The sequence below is a fragment of the Acipenser ruthenus genome, chromosome 22 (genome assembly GCF_902713425.1).
Source record: "Acipenser ruthenus chromosome 22, fAciRut3.2 maternal haplotype, whole genome shotgun sequence".
NCBI classification, from domain to species: Eukaryota; Metazoa; Chordata; class Actinopteri; order Acipenseriformes; family Acipenseridae; genus Acipenser; species Acipenser ruthenus.
Window position 1 is genome coordinate 19,391,102 of NC_081210.1, and position 25,231 is coordinate 19,416,332.

Sequence of the window (25,231 nt, forward strand, 5' to 3'; positions counted from 1 at the left end):
TTGTTTTTCATACAGGATTTTACATAAGAAAGAAAAGAAACTACTGAACATGATCTCAAAGGCATTAAATTCTCAAATCTTCTAAACAAATCAAGAAATCTACCAAACAGGCATTCTTTTGTGTTCATTTAAAGGAAACTGATTGTGTATTTTATTTAGGTGTCTCAAACACACCAAATAAACAAAAATATAGATCCCAGTAGTACTGATAACACCGTGTAACAATTTTTTTTTTTTTTTTGGTTCCTGGGTAGTAAGTGTTATTTTCTAATTGCTTATGCCTCAAAAGTATAGAAAATGGCTATTATTCCCCACAAACTTTGCTTTTGTGACCAGGACAGTGATATTTTGAAATTTACCTATTTTCCAGAACATTCCAGATAGATTCAGTGCTGAGTAAACTTGGAGTAACTTCTAGAACTTTCTAGAACTTTCCAGTAATATAAATAGTAGTATAAATACAGGGGCTTTAAGCCCACCAGTTCAGTTTAGTTCCAGCTGCCTAAGTGGATACATATCTGCATTTTTCTGAGATGGCATCAAGGTCATAGGAGACTTCAAAATCAACGTCATTTGGGGGCTGATTCGTGAAAGTGATTTACAGTATAATCGTAAATCTCGAAAAACTACTCACTTCTAAATCTTTTGTAGTAATTTTTGTATTACTTTAGTATAAATACATGTTAATTTGGATTCATATGTTGTTTTTTTCTGACTTTATGTGAACGAAAAGACACAAATTTGCCCGTTTTCTCATTGGAAATAGGTAAATTTCAAAATATCACTGTCCTGGTCACAAAAGCAAAGTTTGTGGGGAATAATAGCCATTTTCTATACTTTTGAGGCATAAGCAATTAGGAAATAACACTTACTTCCCAGGAACAAAAATTGTGTTACATAGTGTAATAAAAAGTATTTATTGTCAATTTCGTGATCGTGAATCACACACATTCTGTACACTTTGGTACCATAATTGAAACAATCGTGGTGACTCAATTAATAATAATAATAAAATATAAACTTGAGCCAGAACATTGTCCTAAGCAAGACCAGGAAATACCAATAGTGATGGCCAAATCAGGGCTGACCTGAAGTTAACAATTTAACCACGAAAAAAACATGGTTTGGTCTAAACATGATAGAAATATTTAACACCATATAAGCCAGCTGATGTGTTAAATATACAACATCAGCAACCATTACACGACATTAAATATTCACCAATCAGAAAGAACATGTGTTTCCAGACCCAAGCGATAAAAAGAAGCCTTCACATGGGCCACATACAACAAAATAATAACAATGGACAGTATGTTGGCAGGGTCTATTGTCTTTGACTCAGAGACCCCTCCGTAGGAGGGTACAGCATATGGCACTGTCAGCAACCGTTTTTAAGGGGAGTACATGCTCAGTAAGGCTTGGGCAATTGTAATACACCAATTCATAAATGTGTTTTTTAGCTCTTATTTAGTTAAATAATGTTCATAATTCAGAAACCCATGCCCACCACATAATATCCAGTTTTCAGCTTAATTTTAAACTTTTGTAATCGTCTTTCATCAATCTGATGCTGATGGTTTGAGCAACTGGCACACTGTGCAGTAACTGGCCTCTCCTCAAAGTACAGTAAAGAGCTGCTGGAATTGCAGAGTAAGCTAGCTCTCACTTAATAATTCATGCATGATGATATTAGACAACAGCGTTTTCTCTGCACACTTTTCCTTAGGTTGGAGATTATGCTGTTTTTTATGAGTTAAAAAAGCTCTTCCTCCAGTGCACACAGTTTGATCCAGTTTTTTTCTAAATGGAATAATTAATTTTCCAAAACCAGTAAGAAACAAATAAGATTTACAAAGCAGTCCTGTAATAAAAAATAAAAAAAATAACCTCAGCTGTTTATTTTGAGTTTTAAAACATTAAAAATGTTCTTTTTCATAATGTATAATGATGTTTTAGTCCACAGATCGCATTATATTTAATAAAGGTTTAACAAGCAATAAACAGGTACAACATGTTGTATGCATGTTTTATAACGGCCACAAATAGAACCTACAATAGTACTACTGCAGTGCTAAGAAATTCACTGTAGATACATTTTACAATGTGTATTCAATCAAAACATAAAGTGTCATTTACGACCCTATTAGTTAAGTAATAAGGCAGAGATTCTGATCTGTGTGTTTAGTCTTCCCCTTATCACCCATCCTACATGAAAAACACAGGCATTTTAGAGTACAGCAGAAAACTACAATTGCCCTCATAATGAAATGCCATATGTGTATGGGAGGCAAGGGGGTTCATATGGGTTGTCCTATATTTGATACATTTGGTTGCAGTTCAATACAAATGAATGTCAAACAATCATATGCCACAGAATTTGTTTAAGTTTATCTCTGCCAAAGCATAACAAAAACCCCCCATGGCTGATATTTCAGCTGTTGTGGTCTATGTAACTGAAAAACCGAGAGACCTTTGGAAAATTAAATCAAACCAGACAAAAAAGCAATGTCTGCATTAAAAATACTTTTAGCATGAGTTGTAAACTGGCGCTTAACAATTTTGATCCATTTTAAAATACAAAACAAATAAATGCTGTGTTTTATGGGTTTGTTTGAAAAAAAAAAAAGGTTTTATTGTATAGCTGTGATTTTTATCAAAGGCGTTTACATTTATGGGACAGGAAGTTAAGGTTTTTTCCACTCTTTGATGGTCTCAAGTGCTGATAATTGACTCCCACAGCAACACAAATCATCATTTCTGCCTTTCAACATGGACAGCAGAATTGTTTTCATTTTCTTTGCTCATCTGCTCTACAAAGGCACCTCAGGTAAGGATTTTAGTTCATTTTTAGTTAAATTTTCCAAGATTTTCAGTTATAGTGGTTTGACTTAGTGTGCACAACCAATCAAAACAACAGAAGCAATGGGGTGTTCTAAGCCATTTGCATACTACTGTAACTTTGTATTTAAAATAGTGTGGGTTTCTATAGCTAAGACACAATGGTTAGTGTAAAAACAATAACCAAAACTTTTTTTTATAAGTCCTGGAACTGACAGTTAATTTACAAATTGAATCTAAAACTAGGACGTTTCATCTTAAAAGATTCAAACCCTCTTTGTTTTTATAGTTCGGAGTAAGCCTATGTATTTATGCATTTGTTACTTTTGAACAGGTGATTCCCTAATCCATTCACTCAGAGGATCTTCCGTTCTTCTACCATGCAAAGGAAAGGATTTTTGGAAACCAGACTCTGATGCAGGGGTTTCGTGGCACCATTGCTTTCAAAAGAAATGCAAGAAGCTGTTAGTCACCATAACAGCCATGGGAGAGGTGGTAAACCCAGATAATCAAGAGAGGATAAAAACCCAGCCCAACATGATTCAGACTGCAGATTTCTCCCTTACCTTAAGTGACGTCCAGCTTTCTGACGAGGGCTCCTACCAGTGCACGCTGTACGATTCCAAAAGCATCAAAATGATCTATACCATCAAACTCAAGGTGCACAGGGGTAAGCTTTCGCTACTTTCAGTCATTTTAAGAAGCCCTTTTATTATACAATACATGAGGCTGGGACACTTCCCCAATAGAAAGGTTGTTTGGATGATTTTAGTGTATTCCCTGAAGGAATCTTTTCAGAACTATTAGCAGTCCTCATAATAACCAGTAATGACATTTTTGGAAGACAAATGAAGCTGTCCTTAGATGGTATTCATTGGTACAGACACTGGTATGTTATTACTGTATTGTCAGTTTTATTGGATCATGCTGTTGTGGTTCCTGTATGTCAGAATACCTCTATGTAAATGTTGTTTAACTATGGCAGCTAAAACGGCTTGGTCTTGGTGAAAATAATTTGGAAAGGGTTAGCCAATTTACAAAGCGTTCTAAAGCTCTTTCCAAGAATGAGAAGGATGCATAGACGTTTGAATAAAACTATTTTGTCTCTGTTTTGGGTTTTTTTTTATCTCGCACTGTGCAAACAAGAGAAAGGAGGCACTCCCAGCACAGCCAGCACAACCAGCACAGAGCCTCCCCTCAGCGTGCAGTCCGCTCCTCTCCAGAGCGCTACACCTCTGGGGAAGTGTTCTGTCACAGGCCCCCCATCGCTGCAGCTCACAGTGATTGTCATTGCTGTGTGTGTCACCTTCCTGCTCCTGGGGCCCCTGCTGTTCCTTTACTGCAGGTACAAACTGCTCCTGCAAAGGTGAGGTGTGATTCTTTTTTTTTTTCAATCCAGCCATGGGCCAAAAAGACCAGATAGGCTCTTCATTGGCTTGTTCTTTATAGTAATTATGTGATATCATTGCCCTGATTGCATGTGCTTTACTGCACACTGCTATGCTTTATACCACAGTCCCAACAGCAATCATAAAGATTACTTAACCCTTTAGCAATGTACCTCAACTCAAGGAGAACACAATGTGTTTTGTTCTCCTTGTGTAAATGACCATTCCATTTCTTCTTGCAAGGATTACCAGTTTGAGCAGCAACGATGATGACGTCCAAGACAGCAATCTTAGGCCGAGAAGGAACGAAGAACACATCTACACAGAAATCATAGAGAGGAACAACACAAACATCGTCGCTAACAGCCTTTCAGGTCAGAGGAAATATTGCTCATTTATTTCTTTTAAACTAGATTTATTTCTGTCTTTAATTTGATGTCTGTCTGATTTACTATTGCACGTAGAATAAAGAGAAAGATGAGTTCATTATGCACAAATGGTTTAAGACAGCAGCTACCACAGGCCAGGATCTCAATTCAAATGAATATGCTTGGGATCAGGGGTGAAATTCTCAACAAAAAAGTGCAGGTACTCATATGCACAGCCGGTATACAATACATTTATGAATACAAAATAAGCCTTAAAAAATAACTGATAAAATATAACCAAGTCATCATAAACAAAGAAGCTGAAAATACTGAAAGCTTTGTACCCTCTGCATGTATCACTTAGTTATGTACTGTAATATAACACTTAAGTTAAACCTTAAATGATAAGTATTAAGACATATTACAGTATGCAGTAACTGCTGTAGAGAGGGAGTTTTGTTTCAAGATATCCTAAAAAAGGGTGGATGTTATACAAAATGTGTATAAAGAAAACAACTGTGCTTTGAACAAATGATACAAAAAGGTCTAAGTCAAATAATGCGCAATATTTTTTTAATGTACCAGGCACTGCTGCAGATCAACACAGATCAACCAAAAAATGACTTGGCCATTTCTATCTCCAGAGTATTCTCTGAAATCCTCCCCATACTTTCCAGACCCTGGTTGCTCACCTACAACAGGACCTGGCCATGCTACATTGATAACCTTGGATTAGAACATATATCCCTGTTATTTTATTGATTAATTGATTTACAAATTACTTATCCTACAATATGTTCTGTTGTGTTTCTGTGTAGATTAATTATACCATGATCTATTCCAGAAAAAGATTAGTATATTTCAGGCAGAAACAGAATAAAAGTAGACATCAGGTTTTTTTTTGTTTTGTTTTTTTAATCCCTGGCATTGTGGTTCCTACACAAAAACAAAGTGACAAATTACACATTTTCATAAAGTAATATCATTACTGTGGTTTACGTATGCCTTTACATGCAAGTGCAAACTCAAATTTAACTTAAATATACTGTAGAAAAGGGGGGCATTGTGCATTTACAGTCCTCATAACAGAAAATATTAGGATCACAACAAAACAAAACTTTGATCACTATACTTAACATTTACCTTGCAAGTTGGGCCAGTGTTTGGAAAACGTAAAAGCACACCTGCATCTGTATCCCGACTCGCTTGCCAAATCTGAAGCAGCACTTTACTTTGTTGATCCTGTTTTTTATGTTAATCCCTACTATCCCACACATCACTTTCCATTTTATAAACTGGTACAAAGCACATTGTGATAATTATTTCTAATATTTATCAACTGTGTAATTTATGGCAGACACTAACGTGAATTTTTGCCTTCAAATTCATGCGCAGCAATGGTCATTCGAATATTCAGATAGTTTCTCCAAACTTAAGAAAATAATAATTACTCTATGCCGCTTGTGGCAATGTGCCCCGTCCCTGTGTGCATTTGTGTGTTGCGTGCGTGTGTTAATGTTGGTGTATAGTCATTGGTACACGGGATATAAACGGGTCTGTGTTTCACGTGTATTTAAAAAGTGTATATTTGTATTTAGGCACGGGATTGCACATCACGCACGTGCATTTAAAATATAATATGTGAACACGGGGTTTCACGTAATGAATTCACGTGCTGGGATTCAAGTGAATAATTAATTAGTAATTGAATCCCAGCACAAACAGTATAAATAGATGCACGTTTAGTCACTCGTGGTTAGGTGTTCGGTGAGTGGAGAACGGGAGAGAGAGAAGGAGAAAGTAAAAGAAAGCAAAAGCGTAAAGAGTAAAGATAAGTGTTTTCACTCACCGTGTTTGTTCGTCCCTGTTTGTTAGTGTCTGTCCGTTTTGTCTACCTGTTTATTTTGGCGTGTAGTGCCGTGTCCCGTGTTTTTGTCTGTTAAACCCTTTTATTTTCTGTGCTGTTTTATTAAATGCTGAGCGAAACCATTCGCTCAGCTCCACCAAACTCCAAGTCTCTGTCGTTTGTGTTCCTGTTTCTGGTCTGACGCCACCCACTCCGGCCGTCTTTGTGACACGTGGTGTCAGAAGTGGGATCGACAGCGCCTCCAGGACTCAGGCCAGAGCAGGAACCGCAGTTTTGGATTTAAAAAAAAAAGTATAAAATAAAAAAAAAAAATGGCAGAAGACGCCATCAAAGTGCGGGACTGGATGCTGGAAAATGCTGGGCTGGAGGCCCAGTCTATACCAGTAGTCGTCCAGTTCCTGCAGTTTATGGATAGGGAACGATGGGAGGCTTATGCAAGGGAGCAGACCGTAAGCACCTGGGAGGAAGGTGTGGATTTGGTCCTCAGCTACCTGGAGGCAATTATAAGTGGAACAGCAGCCCAGGTAGCAGTCCCACCAGCAGAGGAAGAATGCCTGCTGTCCCCGTCTCCACCAGCAGAGGAAGAATGCCTGCTGGTTTTGCCTCCACAGCCCAAGTGGGAGGAGCCTGAGCGTCCACAGCCCAAGCGGGAGGAGCCTGAACGTCCTACGCCTGAGTGGGAGGAGCCCGAACATCCTACGCCTGAGTGGGAGGAGCCCGAACGTCCTACGCCTGAGTGGGAGGAGCCCGAACGTCCTACGCCTGAGTGGGGGGAGCCCGAACGTCCACAGCTCAAAAGGGAGGAGTCGGTGCGTCCACAGCCCAACAGGGAGGAGTCGGTGCGTCCACAGCCCAACAGGGAGGAGTCGGTGCGTCCACAGCCCAACAGGGAGGAGTCGGGGCGTCCACAGCCCAAAAGGGAGGAGTCGGTGCGTCCACAGCCCGAAGAGAGGGAAGTCGGGGCTTCCACAGCCCTAGGACCCAAGCTGCCAGCAGAGGGTGAATACCTGCTGGTCCCACCTCCACCAGCAGAGGGTGAATGCCTGCTGGTTCCACCTCCACCGCAGTGGGAGGACTGCTTGCCCCTCCCACCTCCACCAGCAGAGGGTGAATACCTGCTGGTTCCACCTCCACCGCAGTGGGAGGACTGCTGGCCCCTCCCACCTCCACCAGCAGAGGGTGAATACCTGCTGGTTCCACCACCGCCAGGAGCAGAGGAGCTGGAGCTGCCTCTGCCTCCACCACCGCCAGGAGCAGAGGAGCTGGAGCGGCCTCTGCCTCCACCACCGCCAGGAGCAGAGGAGCTGGAGCTACCTCTGCCTCCACCACCGCCAGGAGCAGAGGAGCTGGAGCTGCCTCTGCCTCCGCCACCGCCCGGAGCAGAGGAGCAGGAGCTGCCTCTGCTGCCCGTACCTCCGCAGGGAGTACGGTGGCCGGAGCCCCAGAAAGGGGAGCTGTCGGCCACAAAGAAGGGGGAGGAGGTCTGGAGACCACCAACCCCAGCAGCAGTTTCGCTGCCAGAGATCGTGGGGGAGGTCCGGAGACCTGCTCCCACTGCAGCTTCTTCGCTGCCGGCAGTACTGTGGTCGGAGCCCCACCAAGGGGAGCTACCGGCTACGAAGGAAGGGGGTGAGGTCAGGAGACCAGCATCCCCTGCAGCAAGTTCGCTGCAAGCATGGACCAGCAGGCTGTCAGCCGTGCCACTACCGGCAGGGGTGCTGACAGCATTGCCAGCCAAGGGCCCACTGAAGCCTCCCTTCCCAGCCCGAGACTTTATCCTGGACTGCTGGATTTTTAAGGGGGGAGGTGGCCGTTGAGGCCATGTGTGCTGCGCACAAGGGGGGGTATATGTGGCAATGTGCCCCGTCCCTGTGTGCATTTGTGTGTTGCGTGCATGTGTTAATGTTGGTGTATAGTCATTGGTACACGGGATATAAACGGGTCTGTGTTTCACGTGTATTTAAAAAGTGTATATTTGTATTTAGGCACGGGATTGCACATCACGCACGTGCATTTAAAATATAATATGTGAACACGGGGTTTCACGTAATGAATTCAAGTGAATAATTAATTAGTAATTGAATCCCAGCACAAACAGTATAAATAGATGCACGTTTAGTCACTCGTGGTTAGGTGTTCGGTGAGTGGAGAACGGGAGAGAGAGAAGGAGAAAGTAAAAGAAAGCAAAAGCGTAAAGAGTAAAGATAAGTGTTTTCACTCACCGTGTTTGTTCGTCCCTGTTTGTTAGTGTCTGTCCGTTTTGTCTACCTGTTTATTTTGGCGTGTAGTGCCGTGTCCCGTGTTTTTGTCTGTTAAACCCTTTTATTTTCTGTGCTGTTTTATTAAATGCTGAGCGAAACCATTCGCTCAGCTCCACCAAACTCCAAGTCTCTGTCGTTTGTGTTCCTGTTTCTGGTCTGACGCCACCCACTCCGGCCGTCTTTGTGACACGCTGTTTTCACATCTCACTGCTAAAGCCTTCTCTCATTGATCAACCAATGAGCACTGACACAAAGCAAAATGGGCAGCATTTGTGATGCATGCCAAAATGAAATCTAATCAGAATGAAAGCTCGGCCAATCAACATGCAGTGATTATACTGACTTTAATGGTGGCCAATAGCAGCTAAGAGACAGATAAGCAGTTTTAGGAAACAGAATGCAAGCAGCATGAAAAGTGCTAAATGAAAGCACATTTGAAAAACGTTACGCTAGTGTGAATGAACGGAATGCAAGCACGTTGGATGAAAAGCAGATAAAATAGGTCCCAGTACCCAGTACTGGCATTAAAATAAGACCCAGTACAGAGTACCGGTGAGTACCAGAAGAATTTCACCCCTGCTTGGGATGAATTTGAATGATGTATTCGTCATCACCACCGTCTGCCTACCTCTCTGTAAAATTATCTGAAATGATTAATGACTGAATGGATTAGCATCCCTTAAGAAACCTTTCAGCATCTTGTGGAGTCTATGTCACGTCATATCAAGGCTGTGATCATGACAAACGATGGCCCAAGCCTACCTTGGAACAGGTCCTAATAAAGTGGCCACACAGTGTGTATATATTTATACCGTAATGTGATTGATTTGATCTCCCTACACATCTAATACTATTGAAATATGCATTGTTACAACATACTCAAAGGGTTCTAGTACAGTATGTACAGCTGGCCTCTAGGGAAAGCTTTATCTTACCTTTTGTTTTGTAGGTGATGAAAATGAGGAAGATTATGAAAGAGAGGACTATGAAAATTTAAGCAGAGCTACTAGGTCAAAAAATGGTAAGCCTAGTAATTTTAAAAATAAACTCTTGAAGGCACCAAGTGCCTTAGTGCATTCCAAATACAAGTATAAAAAATAAAATACTGATAAAAACTCTTCAACAGAATAAAAGGGGGGGCAGTAATAGGTAATAACAGGTCATGTAAAATCTTGCTAGTACTCCTTAAAGAGAACAACTTATTTTGCTTAACATCAGACATTTTCCATGGTTTAGTTTTCAAAGAGAAGACTAATAATGATCTTTCTTAAAGGTCATTAAATACAGGCCCATACTTCCTGCAGTAGACAGATGGTGTTTGGTTATGAAATGACTATATATACATTCTAATGTATAAGTCAGTTAGCCACAGGTATTTCCACACTGCACTGAGAAGCCGCCTCTTAAGAACATTACAAACGAGAGGAGGCTGTGCGGCCTGTGGTTTGTCTGGATGCTCTTTGTTGGACTCCAAGAATGGAACTGAAAAGAGCGGTCCTACCAGTGCATTCTAAAACCTTATCATAACCTCTTTTGATTTGAGCCTTACACTTTTGACTAGATCAAGCATTCCATTTGCCTTTAAATTGCTTCCCCATGTTGTCTGCTCACTGACAGCGATGGCTCTATTATAACACCAACACCTTTCTCTTGGTGGACCTATTTCTAGTTCTATACCTCCCTCTGGTATTTGGATCCTACATTGTTGTGACCAGTCTCTAGCCTTGTAAGCATTACAGCATATAATGTGAAAGACTATTCCTTTATACAACTAGCAGGATGCTGCCTTTATAGAAATGTTAAAAGACTACCATTGGGAACCTATTTTAAGTGCTTTTACACAATGAGCTCAAAGCCCTGTCTAGAAATAGTCTAGACCTGTATGATGAATGCCAACCTTTTTCTTTTGTTTAGGAATGTTTGCTAGTTAAAGGTCCTCATTTCAGTTGTCTAGAATTTTAATATAAGTACATAAGAACATATGAAAAATTACAAACAAGAAGAGGGCCCATGAAAACAAAGAGGACCCATTACTGTCCAGTTTCTAGCAGATGATTAATCCCAGAACTCAGTCTAATGAGTTCTTAAAGGATTTGTAATAGAAAATGTGGCTTGGTACATTTGTTTTTTTTTTCTTCTTCTTTTAATTTCCATACACCTACAATGGAACTGGACAATGACAGGAAACAGTGAGGCCAAATGTCAAAAGCAAGATATATCAAAACTCGCTGTTTGAAAAGCCGAAACTCCCAACTGCCGTTACTGCATACAGCTGTTGTATAACTCTCTATCTATACCATTGCAAGTGAAATAAAAGTATGATCATTTTCTTCTATCATTTCAACAGAAGTGTACAGTACCTGCAACCATGGCTTTCTGTAAATAAGATGAGCCAATAAGAAGAAAGGGTGAATAGGTGTGGAAGCAGCTGCTGAGGCACACCGATTCTTTATATTCAAAACAACTGATGCACAGTATATAGCCAGAGTCCCATTTTCTTTTCTTTATGCGTGCTTTTTAAACTAGATTTGTACTTGGGGATTGTTGGCTGCATGTATAAAATTACTTTTTGCAACTTGCTAATGTCAATTTTAGCAAATCGCTCTTATTATCAAATATATTAACATCTTTAAATGTCACACACACACAATTTCCTAAAAACTGGTAAAGAAAACTAAAAAACTGACATTAAGCAAAATGCACAGCCTTTATGAATCATGTTTAAAAAAAGTACTGCCTTCCTCATATGACTATACCCTATGCACCCATAGTCATAGTTCCAGTTCCAGGTAAAAACAAAGGGACTGATCAGTTTACACATAAATGGATCTGTTGGCCAGGTCTGCTCACCTTTGTATGTGTTGCTTCACATCAGCCACAAGTGAATTACTGTTTTTGGCTTTCCAATTGATATAGATGTAGGCATGGACGGACAAATAAAAGTACATTTGACAACTGAATTGTATTTCTCATTGATTTCTGTGCTCTTCAGTTTGCTCTATGTGGTTTTTCTCAATGCGTACTGTGTGGGCTATATGCGCACTTGCATGTGTCCTGTTCAGGATTGCCTTTTCTTCAGGCTGTCTGCAGTCTGCCCAGCCTGGCAGAAAGCAGCGTTTCACTTAGAAAATTAACCACAACATTTTACACCATTTTACCCACTAACAGGCATAACGAAACCATTAAACTTCCAAGCAGTTTATTATTAAAACCAACACATACCCTTGCAAGGGTTCTCCAGCACATTGTCTATACAATATTACAATTAAAAAAAAAAACTAAGATTTAAATACATTACACATTAATAGCCTTTGTTCTACTGCAATATCCTTTTCACTGTATAAATAGTAAAACCAAACAAAGTACAGCATGAACCACTATGCTAGCGTTTCAAATGAATTGGCAAGACGTGTCATAAACCTGCTATCACATGCTATATAATACAGTCATTAGCAATCTTACATTTTCTTTCCTAATACGGGAGGTCTGATATAATATTTAATAATATACTGTAATATTTATTAGGGATGAGCAATCAGATATAGATTCATAACAGTACCCCAAACACTGATCTCATTAGAGAAATAAGAATTAGTCATTTAGCATTACAGGACTAATACCATGCAACATGTTGCATGCAACTTCTACAGCCCATGAGACGTCCAGAATACATTTCTATGAAATTCCACCTGTTGCTCACTGCAGTGGGGTGGTTTTACTTCAGAATTAAAAAAAATAAATAAATAAACTTTAGTTACTGCTTAATGAATTGTATCAGGATATATTATCATGCTATAGAAAGCAGATTTAACGCAAACAGCAAACACCCCCACCCCCATCCCCTTTCCCAATCACTAGATGACAGCAAAACATTTTCTACTAACTTAAAACATGTAACACATTTTACACTCTCTGGTTAACTGAAAGTCTACCATTATGTTCATGAGCCTCTCATTCTTGTCTGACTTCTTATTTTTGTATTATTTATTTCAGAAGCTGCCACTGATTTCTAATCTCCATGGCAACCTAACGTTCATGAATATTACATCCCCATACTTTTCTAGTAATTCTTAAACTGTCCTCCCACAGTCATAGTCAACATCATTTGTCAAAATGTTGTAGGGCAGTGTGTGTCTTTGAAATAAATATGTACATATCTTATCAACCAAAAACCTTGTCAATAATGTGGTGGTAGGAAATTGAATTTGTTAAATGCAAATGTAACAATAGGTTTTGATGCTCAGGATGGTGAGCCAGTGAAAACGGACAGAATAGTGTGTACTGAGAGCTTCAATATAATTTTAATGTCCAAAATCTATACCAAACTATAACTTACAACCTCAAACAAAATAGCTTTTTTTTCCAAGGATTACTATCTTTCTGTATGATCTCATTTTGCTTTTTTTTTTTTTTTTTTTTTTTTTAATTATTGAAATAAAAACCTGGGCCAAATTCCCAAGGCTATATATGGTTTTTATTTACAAATTGATACAAATATTTCTCTGCATTTGCTCTGTTCGTTTGTATTTTCCAAAACTAGCCTGTCACATTTTGTAGTTATTGATGCAAATTGAAACGATTGTTGTCATATTATGTAATAAATCACTTAACAGTTATTACAAAAAAATGTCAGGGCCTTATTAAAAACAGCGATGAATAATGTGACTTCACAAACCAGACAGTGCATTTTACTTCCTAAACCATAGAGAAATGATAAAATTATAGAATGAATGCAAAATTGTGCTCTCAAGCACTTCTTGGAGTTGGTGCTAAAACTGTGAAAACTTATAACTGTCCTATTAAAGATATATGTTACAATACATGACAGAGGTATACAAAAATAAAAAAATAAATAAAATACATAACTCAACTTAATACATTTATATAGGCTGGACAAACCTGTAAATAAGCATTACATCTATGCTACATGAATTGTTCATTTTCAAAAATCAGCAATTTTCTTACCTAAAAATTACTTTTTTAACATTAAGCTAGAAGCAATTCATTATTGAAATCACAAAGTACTTTTCAGTAACACTTTACAATAAGTGGTAGGGTTTTCAACTGCATTTGAATGGAAATCATTTTTTTTCATATTGAATTCCAATGAACCAATTCATGCAGTATTAATGCCACTTCCTGTATAGCTTTACCGATTTCTGTATAAACACATTAAAATACATTGAAATACGACTGAAATGCTGACTTTAGAAACATTGTTTTCAGGGGCCTGGTATTGCAGAGATGCTGCAAGAAAGTTCTACAGTATGACAAGGTAGCTTAGGGTTAAGAAATGCACCTCATGTGTATTGATATACAGCCTGTTACCATATGTAATAATTGTAGTAATTGCTGATATCACAAATCCCTTAAAATAGGGAAAATCTGTTTCAAATGATTTCATGTGAGTGTAAAACTACATCCCCATCCACTTCGGGGCTTTTAAAACCTAAAATAACAAAGGGCGCCTGTGTTCTTCTCCCCTCGTTCTCAACTCCAAGCTTGCTAGGGCATCTGCACTGCTGGCTGTTTGTTTTTGAAGGTCTCGAAGAAGGCCAGCAACCCTTTTTTCATGCTGGAGGTCCCGAATTTGGGAGGGGAGTTACCCTGGCGACTGGGATTGAAGGCAGAGCTGTCCATGGAGGCTGCTCGCTTAATTTTGGCCCCAGAGCGAGAAATCTTGGACCTTAACGGTGGGGTCTGGGCCACCAAACATTTCTGGTACTGCACCTGTAACAAAAGAGAAGAAATACACATATACAGATTATTTAAACTGGAGCACAATCAAAGACTTGAGAAATCTATCCCCACCCACCCTTTGAAAAATAGACTCCCAACAAAATTAGAAGCATAGTTGCTTATAGGACTGTTTTCTCATTTCTGTTACTCCAATCGCTTTTTCTTTTTTAAAGGGAATCCTAGGGTTAGATTCTCAAAGCTATTTATTCTTATTATTTATTTCTTAGCCGACGCCCTTATCCAGGACGACTTACAATTGTTAGAAGATATCACATTATTTTACATACAATTACCCATTTATACAGTTGGGTTTTTACTGGAGCAATCTAGGTAAAGAACCTTGCTCAAGGGTACAGCAGCAGTGTCCCCCACGTGGGATTGAACCAACAACCCTCCGGTCAAGAGTCCAGAGCCCTAATCTCTACTCCACACTGCTGCCCTATTTACTCGTCATCATAGTTGAAGGAAAAAAACACCAATTACAATTATAAAACAATACAGAAAAGACCTCAGACTACTCACAAGCCCCTAAATGTAATATCTGAGTTGTATATTTCTGGTTTGATAACTTCATTGGGTTTTGCCATCTGAATAAATCGTCTGGTGATGATTTGTATGCTACCAGTGTGCTCAATAGACATGCAATTAAACTAAGGGATTGTTTGTTTGCTGTGTTATGAAATGAAAAGGTCTCTAAGGTTATAATGTGGATTCAGTTCAGGATGCCCTTACCATGCAAGCAGCCTGCACAGCCTCTGAGACATGGCCAGCGTCAGGCTCACACCAGAACACGCGGCACTCAAATCGCTGTCGTCCCATGTCCACGATCACAGCAAACGTGTGAGTGTCCTGCCCCACCCCCAGGAAGGTCAGGTAGCGCACCTGGCATTCCCAAAACGGGTCGTCCCCGTCCTGACAGAGAGAGCAAACACTGTTCATGCTAGAGATACATGTGAAGGTTTTGAGTCAGGTTTACTTAGCGTCAGTTTTTCTGACAGGATTTTTTTTTTAAGTTTCCAGCTCTTTTAGAATGTTCATTTAAGAGTTTTATATCCTAGTTTTAGAATACTGGGTAGCTTACAAGCGGAACACACACAACACACACACACACACACACACACACACACACACATACACACACACGCACTTACCTCCCCTTTGCACAGTGCCAAGATGGTGTCGGACACATGGAGTGCCATGGGCTCCCATTCATCTCTATCTCCTGAATTCATGACATTCTCAATCGCTTTGTTCAGCACTTCCATCCCTGCAAAAAGAGTTCAAAATACTAGAGCTACCTATGACAGAGCGTGGGGGGTGAAATACCTGCTGTATCAGGAGAAATCATGAAAAACAGTGACTTACAGGGTTCGACACCTTCATTATAAAATAAAGTGCCCACACGTTTAATACATGGGAAAACTCCATCCTGTATAACCCCTGGCATAACGCTTGAACCTGCATTTAGTGTTCATGTTTTTGTTCTGCCATATGCGGTCAGATCTTTGAAGCTAAGTAAGGATTAGCCTGGACAGTAGTGGGACTGGAAGACCTCCATTGAGATCAATGCCAGCAGTGGAATGATTGATGTTTGATAACTCTTTTATCTTTATCTTATCTTTGATAACTAATTTTGATTGGCTTCGGAGTGCGGATTGAATAAAAATAAATGTCTTTATTTGGTACTGCTCGTGCATGACTCTCAGCATTGTGCTAATTGAAGGCAGTCAGCAGCAAAGCCTTTGGCTCTAATGGAATCATTCTAAGATTAAGCACTGCAGTGAGAGCTGGCACTGGCTGCTGGAAGCGGTGCCTCATTAACAATAAAGGTGCTGGTATTGCCAGCTGGAGTCAGGCCACAATACTGAGTGTCATGTTTCTGCAGTTCCGATACAGTTTGTCCTTACCTTAAGTTGCTGATATATTTAGAACAGTAGATAGGGTGCCATACAATATAAACTGCTATAGCACCACGAGAGGGCAGGGTGCCTGCTTTCTAGCTGTCCCCAAGTGGCGTATACCAGCTTGTATTCAGCACACTATTGTATATATTTCATAATGTGGATTAAGACAAAACTATTATCTGAATCAGCTAGACTAGTTAGTAATGGTAGATCTAAGCAGAAATATTGAGAACACAGATGACAAGATATTCAACAGCTAAAAACCTATATTAGAAAAATGTAGATGATAGCAAGTATCCCTTTAATTTTTAAGTATATCAGAAAATGCAATGAAGTGGTCTTTTTTGTTTTTTTGTGTATCATCTTACCCATAGCCCTAGGGACAGGTAGTTGTCCAATGTACAGCACCTGAAACTTCTGAACGCTCTGTCTCACCACATCCAGGAAAGTAACTGGGGAAAACCACAGAGCCAGAATCATTTCACAACCTGTACCGTCTATAGCCTGTACCACTGGATCTAAAGTTAAACCACAGTGTTTCAAAGCTAAACTGTGGGATGTTTATAAAACTCTCTCTCAGTGCTGTAATTACATAAGGTAACAAGCTGTAACGCAAGGCTAATTCTATGTAATTACACAGTAGGTACAATGTAAGAGCAGGAATCATTGGTAATTACTAATTGATTTCAATGTACCAACATTGACATGCCCTGTAATAGAAAGGTTTTGCGTTATTTTATATTATTTTTATGACCCGTGTCATCTTGTCCCAGGACCTGGTTTACTTTGTAAATAGTTTGTGTCTATCCCAGCTCCAGGTATACTTCCTTACACTAACTGGTAGGTGTGTATCATATTTATTCAACTGGAATTTGTAAATCAAAGCAGACTGTCATCCTGTTTCTAAAAAAAAAAATATATATATATATATATATATATATATATATATATAGATATAGATATAGATATAGATATAGATATGTTAGCGAAAGCTAAATGCTACTGTTAAAAAGTTTTTGCCAAACTCTCTAATCCCATATTAGAGATTCAGTCAAAAAATACAGAAACCTACTTTACTTCTGTGTATTAGGGCACAGCTCAGGCATATAGAAGGACACAAACCCCAAACACACCCAAGCATAACCAACAAAAGCTTCTCGCCTCATCTATTTTAAAACAAAGGTATATCTGTACATATCTGTTTCTACAACATTGTATTGAATGCCGCCATAGAACAGGCAGATGCTGCTGTATTGTTGGTTGAATCTCCCCCTAAGCTCCTATAAGCCATGTGTGCTGGTACCTTGTAGAGGTAAATCTTCAGGCGAGATGCTCTCCATTGTCAGAGACCGGGGCATCGAGGAATGCATTGTTGCCCGTTCTGCCATCATCTAAATCAAAAGAAGACCTGCCGTCATGGCTTATTGCATGTTTTATTAGAATATGCTTCTGTGATAACTGACCATTTATAAAGAGATTTACTGTGAATAAGTTTCTGATGGGGGTTACACTGGCGGCTAAGATGAGACCACTGATTTCTTAGCACTTGAGACCTGACCTGGAATGGAACCCAGACCATTGTATATATGAAAGCCTAATAAATGATGAGCCACCTAGACCTCATTTACTTTAACTAGAAAATGAATTCAGTGAAGTCTCACAGATCTACACGCAGTCTGCACACAGAAGAGCATATATTAAAAGACAGATAACTTGATCTCCCGAATGGAGCAGTTACCTTTGAGCACATCTCATGGAGCTCTGTGGCGATGGCCTTTGCAGGGACGTCACAGTGGAAGACATGGCACTTCAGCATACAGGTGTCTTTGTCACTAGCGACGAAGGCAAAGTCTCTGAAGAGAGTGACAAACAAGAAAAAGGTTCTCGTTCGCAAGGGCGATCAAACATGTAGAGGAGACAGAGATTGGAACAGTGTCATTCGTATACGTTGTTTAAGAAGTTTATTTTGTCTCTCTGAAATCTAAGACCCAGTGATGTTGCTGGAAGAAGTATAATTCATACAGTATAGAATCATGCATGTGCTGCAGTGATTGAGAAGTTTATAATATGCATCAAGGTTTCTACACAAGGGTTTATAACCTAAACTTGGAAAATTAAGAATTACTAGAGATGTATATATTTTTAATGAAACATCTCTCAGCACACATCTTGATTATTACTGATTATTACCACTATACCAAACATCCAATTTATTTGTCATTCCTTATTGAAATCCACTGACAAGTCTTATAGTGAGTTTTCAATTATTAAGCGCAAATCAAAGGGAATACTTTATTAGAAAACTTTCATTACCATTTCAATGTTCATTTATTTACATATTACTAACATATTCAAAGATCACAAGCATGCCCACAGTTACCAATTGTTTCTATAGACCTGTATTGTATGCTGTAAACTGGTTGCTTGTAGAGCGTCCATGATGAATCATTTACGTCTTTTATTTAAATATTTGTCACCATTCATCGCTGGAACCAGTCCAGCACTGTAACTGCAATGTATTTCAATACTCAGATTCAATTATCTGGTATTTAGAAATATGTTCTCTTGTTAGCCATATCTGTTGTCTTGGGAGTACTCTAAATTCGTGTGATGGAGAGGTACAAGATTGAGTGGGTAACTACAGTCATTTTTTATTTCTGAACAATTCACATTATATACTGTGCTTGCAAAACCTTGGCAGTGCAAATGTGATCAGAATGGATTTAGTTGCCTTGCCAACTAAATCAATTAAGTTGACCGGAGGAGAACTATCACACAAAATCCATTCAATCCATTCATTCCATTGAAGGATCTATGCATTCTTTAAGGTCTGAATCAAACTATTTGATATCGAAACTGGTTAAAACTGAAAGGAGAAAATTAATTTGATAGCTCTATTTTATTTGAGTGCTTCATTCATCTAAATACATCAACGCATTCAACAGCCAGCAGGTCTTTAACACTAATCTAGTTAAGTATTTATAATCCCATTGCAACCGCAGAATTGTTAATCTTCGTCAGTTAATTCCATAGCAAATATTCATTTGAATGATGTGCTTTTCTTCATGTGTGTCTTTAAGAGCAACTATGGGTCTAGAAAAACACAGTTATCTTAACTTTTCTTCTTGTTGTTTAAAATCACTTTGTAGATCATTTAAACCATTTTCTGGTCCAGTCATCACATCTTGGTTTTAAATCTCAGAAGTTTAAAGCATCAATGTGGCCTCAATATAGCTCTCAGAAACATCTAATCTCAGATGACATTTATTACATCAGTTTAATCTGCCCCCCTGCAGCACTTAATTCCTTCATTTCTTCTATGTGGTTTTACAAATTAATTTCTTACATCAAACCAGGATAAAGAGCTCATAACTTCAAGTTCATTATTTTTTAACTAAAACATAACAAGTCTTTTTGATGAAAGGGATGTAGAAAGGTATTACCTGTCTCTGTGGCAATGGAAGCAGGCAAAAAAAACAAAACACATTGTTTAAATGAGCCATGGCTGATGTTCTTTCATTGCAAACATCTCCTGTGGTGTCTGCTAATTATATTGCATTCCCTTGCGTCAAATAACAGGAAATGTAAGTGTCTGAGGGAAAATGCAAGAAAACATTTATGTTCCCTAGAAGCCACAACCACCAGTTGAGATATATTTTTAAACACACGCATTTAACAGATAACTAGATTCAGGAGGGAGTGTTGTTCAGGCTCCATGCCCCAGCAGAATTCTTATCATGATTGAATGCCAGAGCTCTCCGTCTTCCACAGGGGGGCTTGCTGTTCATCCATCAATTCCCTAGTTTCCTCAGAATTACATTTCTCAGTTGTCCTTTTCGTTTGCAACAGTGAAACGTTTCCACCCACTAACAAACCAAATGTAAGAATGTTATAAATGAAAACTTATTTCACATATCTCCTTTTTTATAATGGAGTATAAAGAGGCCTGTGATGTGTTTCTATAGATTTCAAGTACTCCGAGCTAAGGGGCTGACTCTAGATTGCTTACTTGACTGCTTGGGTCTAGATTTGAAGCAAGGGCAAAGTCTGGCCAGATGTTTCTAACAGGAAACATCTTAATTGCAGGTAGGAACGGTTCAATTATTTGAGGTTTTTTTTTATTCTAGATGTTTCTCTTTTTAAAATCAAAGCCATTAGTGAAAGCAAACATATGTTATCTTGTCTAAGAAAGTGGCATTAATGGTAGCGATGGACAAGAAATCCCATGCCTGTTAGAAACTTACAACATGTTTTCTTTTTTTCTGAAAACCATTAGCATAATGACAAATCAGTGCTCGGTAGTTTTTTTTTTTGTTGTTGTTTATTTGTTTGTTTGTTTTTTTAAATCTGCATCATGTTGGTTATAAATTTTATTTAAAATAGCCAGTACAGTATATCAGTGAACCTTACTAACTATTAATGTGTTACTGTATAAGACAGAGGGGGGTGGGATACTTCACTTATTAAATACGAATCCCATGAATCTCTCTCTCTCTTATCTTTCTTATTTCGCCCTCTCTCTTATTATTATTATTATTATTATTATTTATTTCTTAGCTGACGCCCTTATCCAGGGCGACTTACAATTGTTACAAGATATCACATTATTTTTACATACAATTACCCATTTATACAGTTGGGTTTTTACTGGAGCAATCTAGGTAAAGTACCTTGCTCAAGGGTACAGCAGCAGTGTCCCCACCGGGATTTGAACCCATGACCCTCTGGTCAAGAGTCCAGAGCCCTAACCACTACTCCACACTGCTGCCCTCTGTGGTTTTGTTTGTCCTTGTTCCCCTGCCTCCCAACACTGCAGTGCTAAGCAGTATTGAGAGAGTTCCTACAGGCTTATACTGCAGGAAAGTAACAGAGCTGTGGTCAGCTACACAATTCTTACAGTAATTAGTTTTCTGAACAACAGCAAAACCTCAGGAGTGCCAATTTGAGCAGAAATCGAACCCAGGATCTAACCACTAAGCTCTTTAGTTCTGCTTCCATTTTCATGCCTGTTCTACTGTCGTATTTAAATGAATCAGCAGATCACATAAACAGCTTAGCAGTAGCACACTGTCGATTAGCTGGAGGCGAATACAAAAGGGACATCCATACATCCAGGTAGTCTCCATGGTTTTAGAATGAATTTAATGCATTTGTCACAGGCACCATCATCAAGAAGCACAGAATAGATGGCCATTTATTATTGGACCTTCCCACAACACATCTGGAGATCCCAGATAGTCCTTCTAGAAAAGATTCTGCGATCTCAGAAAACAAAACCCCACAGAAATAGCTTTAATTAAATCATTTGGAATTGACTGCAGAAATTCTGTGTGTTTGCAACAGAGTGGTTTGTGAGACTGCTGTTGACCTTAACAAATAAATATTACTGCCAAAGACAGCGAGCTAAGCTTTCAGGATCTGCAAGGTTTTTACAAGCGTCTTACATTTTCTTGCATATAAATAATGAAAAGCTATTGTCCATTGCAGAAAATCAATATTCCTCTTTGCAGATTTTAAGAACATTTGCAGCAGTTTTCTGTGGGGACTCCCAGAGGAAGATCTTTTTGTAAATCTGGAGGCAGACTCCCTTTGGAGGCACTGCCTCTTTATTCTGTTTTTCTCCTCAGCAGTGCTCACTCGCCTGCCATTGTTGCAGCCCACGCCCCACACTCGGATGTGGATGATTGGCTGGCAGTGGATGAGGCTGTGGTCCACTGGGTCGACCAGGCTGAGGGTGTCCTTCTTGAGAATCATCACCATGTCCTGACCCTGGGGGGTAGAGACAGGTTCCCTCAATTAAATATGCTTTCTTTGGTTTAAACGGTTTCATTTTTCACCAAAGAGCTCTTAGTGGTTTGTCTTCCTTAGTCCTTTAGCGCTAAAAAGCGCAACCAGATTTCAAAGCTGATTGATGGGATTCAGGTATTTAGGTTCTCGACTTAAATTTATTTTTTATGTAGCTGGGACTGTCAACCAGCAATCTTATGCGCCTCTACTGGCTGCACTAAAAGATGCCAGCTCAGTGTTAAGAGTAATACTTAAATACAGCTGGTGTCAGCCTCAAGAGAAGTGACCTTTTAACTCTGGTTTCTCTACACTAACATCATATGGACCAAAGAAAACATAGTAAAACTTCTAAGTATAGAAGACAAACTTTTCAACATACAGTACGTCTTTTTAAAAATCATTGAGTGTTATAAATAAATCAGACTCAGTATTCAGGAATAGCAGAATGTATTCTGATATCTTCAGCAACCTCTTTATATCAGCTGAACTGTAAATGATGGGGTCATGATCTACTGCTTCTGTTTAATGGATTTCCTTGAACATGAATAGGAACTAAGTTTGTACATAACTGGATTTGTGTAAAACTGTATCCATATCAGATCATCTGTTCTTGAAAAAGGCAAACAGATGGCCAGGACCGACAAACATTTCACTGTTCCCTTCAATGTCTCTAACAATCACAAGACAGAATAAACATTACTGCATTCCTTGTTTAAGTTTTAACATCCATTTTATTACCTCTTATAAATGCTAGCAATATGATCACATGTTTCTGTGTAAAGCTTTTGGTTCGTTGCATCAATTTGAAATATACAGTTATCTGAAAGACCTCGCTGTAGCAGTGAAAAGTCTTGGAGCTTCCTGGTACCGAATCATTTCCTGTGCTGTCGTTCAGTTCCACTCCAATGGACTAGCTGCCATCAAGCCATGTGACCTACCACACAGGAAATGATAAGATGCCTGGAAAAAATGTGATTTGATTTGAAAACCCCAAATTACAGTATACAATACAAGCAAAGAACCAAAAGATTTTCAGCACCAGAAAGGTAGGAGCAGTCGTAATGCTGATAATACTGCAAGAGGTATGATGATCTGACTAGCCTGCACTTCCCCACACTGTACCTCTCCCCAGGCCCCCATGGCATCCCGGTCTTCACACTTGCTGTGGGACAGCTGCTGGATACAGTTATTGACAGCGAGGCTGCTCTTTCCGGGAGTCAGGTCCTCCTCTGGGATCTCCACCCAGCCCAGCGAGTGCACCGCAAAGCACTGCAATCAGGCATGGAATAGGCACATCAAAGCATATACGTGCAGGGAATCCAGCAAAACAGCGACATTCACCAAACATCTGGCAAATTCTTTTAACTATTACAGTTCTCCCTAGCTATTTCACTATCATTTACACATTTGAAAAAGTCATGAAACACTGAAGGCAGTAAATTACAGCACATGTACAATTAATTATCAACATGCCCTACACGTGATTTTAATTGAGTAAGCGTTCTAGACATGTGTAAAAACTTTAATTGTGACATACTGTACATACAGACGTACAGACTGGATGACTGTGCCACATTATGTCTCCAGATTCTTTCTATGTCCTTATTAGAATGTTTAATTTCTAAGTTGGATAAGCGATTGTCACTATGTAACACAATTTTTGTTCCTGGGTAGTAACTGTTATTTCCTAATTGCTTATGCCTCAAAAGTATAGAAAATGGCTATTATTCCCCACAAACTTTGCTTTTGTGACCAGGACAGTGATATTTTGAAATTTACCTATTTCCAATGAGAAAACGGGTGAATTTGTGTCTTTTCGTTCACATAAAGTCAGAAAAAACAACATATGAATCCAAATTAACATGTATTAAAACTAAAGTAATACAAAAATAACTACAAAAGATTTAGAAGTGAGTAGTTTTTCGAGATTTACGATTATACTGTAAATCACTTTCACGAATCAGCCCCCAAATGTAGTCTCCCATCGTGTACTCGTTATACTGTCCTTGGTAGCGGCGTTCAAAGTCCAGTATATCCTGGTGGAAGCGCTCGCCTTGCTCCTCCGAGTACGCTCCCATGTTCTCCTTGAATTTATCAAGATGAGCATCAAGGATATGGACTTTGAGGGACATCCTACAGTCCATTGTGCCGTAGTTCTTCACCAGAGTCTCAACCAGCTCCACATAGTTTTCGGCCTTGTGATTGCCCAGGAAGCCCTGAACCACTGCGACAAAGCTGTTCCAAGCCACTTTCTCCTTACTAGTGAGCTTCTTGGGGAAATCATTGCACTCCAGGATCTTTTTTATCTGTGGTCCGACGAAGACACTGGCTTTGACCTTTGCCTCAGACAGCTTAGGGAATAAGTCTTGAAGGTACTTGAAGGCTGCCGACTCCTTATCTAGAGCTCTGACAAATTGTTTCATAAGGCCCAATTTGATGTGCAGTGGTGGCATCAGCACCTTCCGGGGGTCCACCAGTGGCTCCCACTTGACGTTGTTCCTCCCCACAGAGAACTCAGTCCGCTTGGAAGGGTCCACCATGCAGAAGTAGCAGTTGCTTGAGTGGTCAGTTGCTTGGGATAGCGAACTTCATGGCTCACTTTTCCCCTCTGTACCATCCTACAAAAATATATTTATTTCACCCATGACTAATGTGTAAGAGATTCTCGCAACATTTTTCATATATGATATATTTTTTCAATAACATTGAAAATTGTAAAACATTTTAAAATTAAAAACTTTTACAATTTTAAAAATTTTAACAAATTTTATAACATAAAATTCAGAGCAACAATTGTCCATCTTACTTTTTGCAGTGCTCGCAGGTGAAATGAGGTGCCCAGGGTTTGTCTTGATCCCCGACAGGCATGCCGAAATATGCCTTGTAGGCCTCACACATCTTAGCAGATGCTTCCACGGAGTACTTTTTCGCTCTTGTCTTGATAAATTGGCCGCAGACATAGCAAAATGTGTCTGCCGGATGCTTGCAGCCTCTTGATGCCATCTCAGAAAAATGCAGATATGTATCCACTTAGGCAGCTGGAACTAAACTGAACTGGTGGGCTTAAGGCCCCTGTATT

General features: G+C 39.3%; 1 protein-coding gene across 1 annotated transcript in view; it reads right to left on the reverse strand.

Annotated features, from left to right (window-relative positions):
* Positions 1-11,904: 11,904 nt before the first annotated feature.
* The window catches only part of LOC117431615 (amyloid-beta A4 precursor protein-binding family B member 3-like), a 33,134-nt gene continuing 19,807 nt past the window's right edge, over positions 11,905-25,231 (reverse strand). Inside the window, exons 5-12 of the mRNA XM_034052731.3 lie at positions 23,275-23,421; positions 22,007-22,134; positions 18,104-18,218; positions 17,669-17,756; positions 16,734-16,817; positions 15,613-15,728; positions 15,194-15,373; positions 11,905-14,452 (exon numbers count right to left, since the gene is read on the reverse strand). Of these exons, the coding sequence (XP_033908622.3) occupies positions 14,228-14,452; positions 15,194-15,373; positions 15,613-15,728; positions 16,734-16,817; positions 17,669-17,756; positions 18,104-18,218; positions 22,007-22,134; positions 23,275-23,421 (1,083 nt within the window). The 3' untranslated portion in view covers positions 11,905-14,227. The remainder of the gene's footprint in view (positions 14,453-15,193; positions 15,374-15,612; positions 15,729-16,733; positions 16,818-17,668; positions 17,757-18,103; positions 18,219-22,006; positions 22,135-23,274; positions 23,422-25,231) is intronic.